General features: G+C 42.1%; 1 protein-coding gene across 1 annotated transcript in view; it reads right to left on the reverse strand.

The window, feature by feature from the left end:
• Positions 1–8,703, reverse strand: part of Impg1 (interphotoreceptor matrix proteoglycan 1) — a 100,795-nt gene extending 92,092 nt beyond the window's left edge. The window contains exons 1-3 of the mRNA XM_057768714.1: positions 8,559–8,703; positions 1,044–1,210; positions 756–784 (exon numbers count right to left, since the gene is read on the reverse strand). Of these exons, the coding sequence (XP_057624697.1) occupies positions 756–784; positions 1,044–1,210; positions 8,559–8,688 (326 nt within the window). The 5' untranslated portion in view covers positions 8,689–8,703. The remainder of the gene's footprint in view (positions 1–755; positions 785–1,043; positions 1,211–8,558) is intronic.
• Positions 8,704–8,903: the final 200 nt, after the last annotated feature.

Here is an 8,903-nt window from a genome sequence, read left to right on the forward strand (position 1 = left end):
GACATTATCCCCTGCTCCCTGCAGAGTAAACAGACAGCTTTGGAACTGGTTGGTGGCAAAGAGACAAGAAACAAAGCAACTAACGTGAAAGGCATTTCAAAGTATTTCCTGTAACCTATATGCCGAAATGTGTATGATTTTAATACGTCATCAACTGGGTGTGATTTGTGAGTCCTGAATTTGGCAACAGAATCCCTCTTCTTTAATCATTTTAGCTAATTCTCTCTCTCTCTCTCTCTCTCTCTCTCTCTCTCTCTCTCTCTCTCTCTCTCTCTCTGTGTAGCTAAATTTTCTTATTTGATATTCAGTTCTTGTTGAGGATGTAGCTCAGTGCTTCAGTGATTTAGTCTGAGAAATATTAACACTTTAGAGAATACCAAATGAAAGTTCAAAATTCAGGTTGCTTACTAATCGTGTTATGTATTTTCCTGATGCAACTAGCAGTGTGCTGTAAGTTCTAAAAATTAAACTTTTAATTGCTGTAGATCCCTTAAGTGAAGACACACAGTAGATGTATATCACAGAGGGAGGAATTCCATTGTCCTACAAACATCTATCTCAGTCTGTCAGGTCTATCCCCTTTCCTTGCGTGCATGCATTTATCTTCAGTGCAGTACATGCAGTCATTGTCTATCAGCACAACCTAAACAGATCTTGGTGGCTGAAAAATCATTAAGGCACAGTAGGTTAGTTGCACTCTATTATATGATCTTTTGAAAGTCAAGAACATCCCGAATTCTATTTTAGGTACTTACCTCCCAGGGAAGCTTCTCTGTTTTATTCTCTGAAAAAAAAAGAGAAAGATAAAAAGTAATTTTACCCAGAGATAATGCCAACTGAAGAGCTAAAGTCTATTTTCATTCCCTGTGACTTCACCTCCACTTCAACCTGCCTGTGCAATATTATTTTGCGGGAATAAAATTCCTGCCTGTCTTATTAGCTTGCTCTAAGTATTTTGTCAAGTAACTTTCATGTCTTGGACACCATTTTAAAGGGCCAGGGGCCGGAGGCCTGGCTACTGCTGCGGTGTTGTGCAGGCTCACCTGCTGAAGTAGATCCAGGTGCTCCTGGGAAGTGCTGAAGTTTTTCCCAATGTCAAAGAGACAGAAGGTTTCCTTCTGGCAGACGCTGACCCACTCTCGATATTCCTCCGTGTCTGGAATGCGATCCAGAAAGACCCGATAGGCTTCCCACACTATTTCTTGACACACTGTAATGCACAGCAGTTAGGGGTACAGAATGGAGATGTGCTTTTCCACAAACACACAGTCTCATAATACAGAAAGTGGTTTCAGGTTTACACTGGCACACCAGTTGGCTGCTGTGATGGTCAGTGTTATTTGTCAACAGACAGGAGGGATTGTCTTGTTGACATCATATTGACCAATGGGCATATCTGTGGGGGGGTATTTTGATTATATAATTGAGGTAGGAACGACCCCCTCACCATTCAGTGACTGGGATCCAGTAAAAATGGAGAAGCTGAGTATAGTACTAGTGTGCACATATTAATTTATTGCTCTTTTCTCCTGAACATGGACATAATATTAACAGTTTTCTTAAGTCCTTTTCTGCCACCATTATTCTCAAATCCATCATCTCTGCCATGATAAACTATTACATAGAATTTAGCCATATAAACCCTTTATCCCTTGTTCTAATTTGTTTTTCTTTGCTGTGGTAAAGATCATGACCAAACGAAATGGGGAGGAAAAGATTTATTTGGTATTTGGCTTATACATCCTGTTCACAGCCCATCACTGAGGGAAGCCAAGGCAGGAACTCAGTCAGGGCAGGAACCTAGAAGCAGGAATTGAACTGAGGTCATAGAAGAGTGCTTGCCTCCCCATGACTTGCTCATTGTACATTCTTATATAACCTATGATGACCTACTCAAGGGTGGCACTGCCCACAGTGGGCTGAACCCTTCCACACCAATCATTACTTAAGAAAATGCCTCACAGACATGTCTATAGGCCAGTCTGATGGAGGCGTTTCTTAAGTTCTCTCTTCCTAGATGACCCTAGCTTATTGAAAAACTAACAAACAAATAAAACCAAAACCAATGCATAACTTTAAATTGCCTTTATTTGGGTGTTTTATCACAATGCCAGGGAAAGAAACTCAGAAAACAGACCATGGAAGTTAAATCACCTAACCCATTTGAGTACCTAATATGTGTTTAGGGGAAGACAATGGAGAACAAGGTATAAATGGATGATGGTCCTCACGTTCACATGGAAACCTGTACCGGGGAGGGCAGGTATCTTACCAAAGCATGAACATAAATTACACAGAGAAGAGATTCAGAGAGATATGCAAAGGAAATGTGGATGTGTGGAGCAGATGTGGCATTTCCCACTTCTTAAACAGACATTGGCCATGCTTGGCAGGCTCTGCCACTGTATCCTACTACCTAATTCAGAGTTTGGTTTTCTGAAAACTTTCTGTCACTGTTCATCTTCCAATACCTCCCCGCACAGTGCTGGTGATTAAACGCAGAGCTCATCAATGCCACAGAAGTATTTAACCACTGAACCACACCCCCAGCGCGCCCCCACCCACCCTGCTCTTAAGATCAGCTGGCTAATCTATTTGCTAAAAGAACTTGATGGCTCAATAATCAGAGAGTGTGGCAGAATCTACTGAACCACAGAATGTTCTGACTCTTATTTTAAGTATTAATATTTAATATTTAACTCAACAAAAGCAGCATCCTTATTAAGTTAATGATGGAAAATTGAGATGTCCACTGGAAAATGTGCTAAGGGTACATAGATGAGATGTTAGCATTGGAGGTTAATAAGATATGTCGGTAGATTTTCACTGTCAGTAACATATTTGTTCATTAATTATGCATTAATTATTTACTTTTGTCTTAAAAATTGTGGAGAAGTTGACATCATCTGACTTTATAAAGAAGAATGATTGTAAGAGGAAGAAGATGAGAAAATCTTACCCCTGTGTATTACGTCCCACCTCCCAACTCACGCCATGACTGCATTTCTCTACACTTCCTGTTCTCAGAGGCAAAGGGGATTTCAGATTAATGGAAACCCAGGTCATTAGCCAGCAGCGTCTGACCAGAATCTTCTGGGTAGCCGATCTCTTCACAGGAGATCCCAGAGGCAGTGAGAGAGCAGTCTTACTACTCAACACAGTGCACCTCCCACTCTGAGTGAAGCCACAGGAAAGCAGGGCAGGAGCCCCACATAGAAAACACACTTTGCAATGTGACCTCTCTACCGCCTGCCAAGACCACAGTGGAGTTCTGACAGCCGCTGCTTGGAGCACGCAGCAACCTGCATCTCCTCAGCACTCAAGGGAGAAATGCACTAGGATATTTGTAGATTTGTCCAGACCCTGATAGTTGGAGGTCCAGTCTGAGCAAACTGACTGCCCTTGCTGACGCCCTAGCCCTTACGTTCCATCTGTCTTTAGGAATGTGTCTGTCCACTGATGCCTTTCCCCACAGGGTACCTCCTAGTTTAGTTCAACCCCTACCCAACCACCCCCAGAGATGCAATAATCCATAGAAGAAACTGTCACTGCCTTTGAGGCTTAGTATCAGTGCCTTTCATGGATAATACCCATAAACATCAGGGAAGCCATGATTCAAAAGTCCCTTCTCATTAGCAGACAGGTACAACCTTGGGCATGTTGCTTTTGGACACACACTATTTTCATTGTATTTTAGTCCACGTTAAGGTTTGGACTAATTTTTTTCCTGAGTTTATCTTACGAACTATTCCATGTTGAGCCTAAACTCAAACTTGCAGGCTTCTTAGATGTGTATGTATGCATGTGTGCATTATCTACATACACACATGCATACGTGTCTCTGTGTGTGCATTGTGTGTGTATATTCATTTTCTCGAGTGCTCTGCAGCCTCAAGACAGATCTCTGCAGGTAGTGCCCTGTCACACAGGGAGACTGAGACTGAATTTTGTTTACGGAGTCTGTGTCATTCTTTTCTTCCCTCTTCCCCTGTTGAACTTTTTTCCATAGACATCAGTACCTGCTTTTCATAAAGACACCGAGAGAAGAATCATTTATTATTGAAGCACAAGGAAACTACTTAATGATTTATCTGCCAGGGGCATTGCAGTTTATAAGGACCATCATATTAAGGATGAAACTAGTGATGTTTAATCATGATTATCAACTTGACAGGATTCAGTATCACCATGGAAGCAAACCTGTAGGCATGTCTGTGAGCTTTTCTAAACTTGAGTGAGGTAGAAGACTTTTGCTATGTGGGCAGCACCGTTTCCTTGGCTCAGGTCTCAGGCTGTGTGAAAGAGAAAAGGGACCAGAGCACTCTGTTTTCTCTGCTTTCCCAATGGGAGAGCAATGTTATCAGGCTCCCCCTCTTCCACTGCAGCATCCTCCCTGCAGGGATGGACTCTGTCTTCCCTTCCTGCTTTAAGTTGTCAGGAGTTTGTTTTATCACAGCCACAAAGAAAGCAACCAGTCAAAACTAGAGCTAATGAGTTTTCTTTTTGAGGTGTGTGTGTGTTTGTGTAGGTCAGAGGACAACTTGTAGCACTCAGGTCTGTTCTCTCCTTTTATCATGTTGGTTTTGGAAACGCGAATCACATCCTCAGGCTTAGTGGCAAGTCCTTTTGCCTGCTGAGCTATCTGGAAAACCCAAACTGTGACTTGATGTTGGGACTGAGAAAGAGCAAAGAGGGGAAAGAGAAGGAGGGCCTTGGCCTGTAGGGTGGTGGGGAAAGGTGAGGGTCGGCATCTTTGAGGGAGCGTCCCTTGAGACTGCCAGAAACAAACTCTCCCTGTTTGCATTTGTGCTTCAGGAGGGCGTCTTAGTGATTCCACACAAAGCTCTATGTACTGCACTTGTGGTGCTTTATGCATTGCAGGGGGGTGGGGAGCTCGCTGTTTCTATTTGATGTCAGAATGGGGAGCTTTCTCCCCCCGAGTCTGCTGGAAGATGTCATCAGACTATTTTGTAAAGGCAGTGATGAGGACAGTAGGCGGGTCACTCCATCAAAGGACCACAGCTTTTTTGTGGTTTCTTGTTTCTTTGTGAACCATTTTTTTTAGACTTAAGAAACACACACTGATGAATAGTAAAATTTCATATCACCCAGAGGCAGCCATAAAGATAATGGACTGTCATTTGCTGTGGGGAGGAAAACAGTGTTTTGTTTTGTTCAGGGGAACAAGAAAGAGGCAAACCTAATCAACATAAAGAGCTATGCATTAAAATTCAGAACTCAAAATTTGGGCATAGCAATAGTGTATTCCACAAATACCTCTGGTGAATTATATGTCAGTGTTGCAAAAAATTTGATTTTATATAAAAAGAGTAAGTAGTAATTTTGTGTGTGTGTATGCGCGAACGCATGCGTGCACGCACACACACGCACATGAGTTTCTGTCCATTAACAAATGTCATAGAACTTGCCAGCATTGTTATCTGATCAATGTGTAGGCACACCCAGTGTAAATAATTCACACATCACTGTCTTTTCTTTGCATTGCTGATGAATGGGATGTTTGCTTCCCATATCCCTCAGCAGGCATTTTACTGGAAACTTGTGAAGAGAATGTGCTAGGATCTTAGAGCTCTCATGTCTATGATTTGGGCCTTCCTTTTAAGTAATTTCCATTTTCCCATGGCTAAGATGTCTGTCAGAAAGCGGATACCCATTTACTCTCACATACAATTAGACATGTAGGAACAGAGGGCTTGATGTTTTTAAAGCCCTTAGTTAAAACCCAATAAGAACTCTTATGTTAGAGACGACGTGGTGTCAGGGGATCACTCCTCCACTGCTCGTGGGAGTGCAAACTTGTACAGTCACTTTGGAAATCAGCATGGGGGTTTCTCAGAAAACTGGGATTCAGTCTACCTCAAGACCCAGAGATACCACTCCTGGGCATACACCCAAATGATAATCATATGTTAATCATAACACAAGGATACTATCTCAACAATGTGCATCATTGTAGTATTATTTGCAGTAGTCAGAGCCTGAAAAGATCCTAGATGCCCCTCAACTGAAGAATGGATAAAGAAAATGTGACACATTTTCACAATGGAGTATTACTCAGCTGTAAAACGCAATGAAATCTTGAAATTTGCAGGCACATGGATGGAACAAGGAAAAGAAAAACATCCTGAGTGAGGTAACCCAGACTCAGAAAAACAAACACAGTATATACTAACTCATAAGAGGATATTAGATATAAAGCAAAGGACAACCAGATTACAAGCTACAACTCCAGAGAAGCTAGGTAAGAAGGAAGACCCTATGAGGGACACATGGGTGGCCCAGGTAAGGATAATGAGATGAGATCTCCTGGGTAAATGGGGTGAGGAGGGAGTGGAAAAGGGGAGGGAATCGGGGATGGAAACATGAGGAAGCTAACTTGTCAAAGGGGAGAGGGATGGAGTGGGAGAGCAATAAAAGAGAGATCTTGATAGAGAGAGCTACTATGGGATTAGGGAGAAACCTGGTGCTAGGGACATTCCCAACAATCCACAAGGATGACTCCTGCTAAGACTCCTAGCAATAGTCTAGAGGGAACCAGAACTGACCTTCCCCTGTAATCAGATTGATGACTATCCCAATTATCAACATAGAACCTTCAACCAGCAACTGACGGGATCAAATGCAGAGATCCACAACCAAGCCCCAGGCCAAGCTCTGGGAATCCAGTTGAACAGAGGGGGAAGGGAATATATGAGCAAGGGAGGCCAAGATCATGATGGAGGGATTTACAGAGACAGCTGAACCCAGCTCATGGAAACTCATGAACTCTAGACCAACAGCTCTGGAACTTCCATGGGACTAACTAGGCTCTCCATATGTGGGAGACAGTGGGAGACAGGTGAAGCTTGGACTATCTTTGAGGTACCTGCTAGTAGCACCAGGATCTATCCTTGGTGCATGAGCTAGCTTGTTGGAGCCCATTCCCTGTGGTGGGATGCCATGTTCAACGTTAAAGCAGGTAAGAGAGGTTTGGTCCTGCCCCAACTTAATGGGCTAGACTTCGTTGACTTACCATTTGACTTGTCATTGACTTTGTTGGGAGGAACGTGTGAGGGGTAAACTGGGAAGAGGGGAGGAGGGGTTGGGAGGAGGGGTGGGGAGAGAACTGTTGTTAGAATGTAAAATGACATAAAATAAAATTAAAACAAAAGCCAATAAGAACTCTTAATCTGAATTGAGTCCCAGTGCCCCCTACAGGTGGGTGTAGACATGGAAGAGGCTCTCTGGATGTCAGGATCACAAATTTGTTCTCAACTGTCAGGAGGCCCATCTCAACACAGGCTAGAACTGAACCAGTTGCTCCTGTAACTCAGCTTTCAACAGAGGAGGAAGATGTATATTTTGGTATAGAAACTAACAACACCTGGGATAGTAGGGGTGGGAAAACGACAGTTCACTCAACTTTGACATGCAAGATCTTAGCCCAGAAAGACAAGATATTTGGCATTTTTGTAGCTATTTAGAGGACAGAATACCAACTAGAAATCTTTTTTTTTTTTTTTTTTTTTTTTTTTTTTTTTAATTTTAAAGGAGAATCCCTGGTCTTAGTTAGGGTTTCTATTGCTGTGAAGAGGTACCATGATCATGACAACTTTTATAAAAGAAAAACATTTAATTGCGGTGGCTTACATTTGCAGAGGTTCCGTTCACTATCATCATGTCAGTGTGCAGGCAGACGTGGTGCTGGCTACATCTTGATCAGAAGGCAACAAAAAGTGGTCTGAGGCCCTGGACAGTATCTTGAGCCTATATGCGACCTCAAAGCCTGCCTCCACAGTGACACACTTCCTCCAACAAGGCCTCACCTACTTCACAAGGTTACACCTTCTAATAGTGCCACTCCCTTCTGGGGCCATTTCCCTTCAAAGTACTACAGCATGTGATTTCTTAATCCATATTAGGTAAATGAAATGAGCAGGACAGCTGCTGGCAGCTGTTGGTCGATTTAATTCCTTAGCGATTTTCAAGAATTGCAAGGCTCCCTGCTATGTTGTCTAAGTACAAAATACTGTGGAAGCCATTTGTAATTTCAGTCTCCTCTGTGCCCCTGCTTCCAGGTTTCTAAACTTTCCATGTATTTTTTTCCTGAATCAACAATAAGTAAACAAACTTATTATTGAAAGAGAAAGGATACGGGCTGTAATGTCCTTTTTAAGAAAAAATACTAAGTCATAAATCAACTTGTAACTGTCCTAGACATTTTATTTCATAAGAACATTAAACCTCAAAAGTGGACTTTGGAAAAAACAAAACATTTAAATCCTGTACAGCAAGGCTTTTTTTAAAAAATGATTTTCCCTGGGCCCCAATAGTTTCATGTAGCATAATGAATTAATTACTTTAAATCTTAAGTACCCAGAAACACCACCATTTTGTAGGTTTATGGCCCATTATTCTATCATGCTAATGGGCTGATGTCTACAGTTCTTGTGGAGAAAGGAGAGACCTTGAATGGTTTGGGGCTGAAGCTATCTGTGGGTGAGAAGGAGAGAGGATAAAGAGAACAAGGGGCTAATGGCTCCCATTGCTGTCCTTACCTCTCAGTCTATAATAAGCTTGGAGACTTGCTAAAATCTCTCTCAAGGATTCCTGTGGACAGATGTTAACAGCTGGGAAAAGCGTTGATCTTTTGGTTCGAAGCTTTGCCAAATCAAATATTTGTCTCATGGTTGATGCTTTGTGCAGTTTTGTTGTGCTTTCTATTGTTTTGATTCCTGGAGTTTTGTCTGTGATTTTAGCTTCAGAAATGTATATTTGAATGGACGTATCTGTAAGAGAAAAGTGGATTTCATGGTGAATATATGCACTCAAGTGTACTTGCTCCATATGTGGATAGATGAATGAAATAAACAAAAGCCCTCTGGTTTATGGCATTTCTATTT

This window comes from Chionomys nivalis, chromosome 4, assembly GCF_950005125.1.
Source record: "Chionomys nivalis chromosome 4, mChiNiv1.1, whole genome shotgun sequence".
In the NCBI taxonomy this organism is placed as follows: domain Eukaryota; kingdom Metazoa; phylum Chordata; class Mammalia; order Rodentia; family Cricetidae; genus Chionomys; species Chionomys nivalis.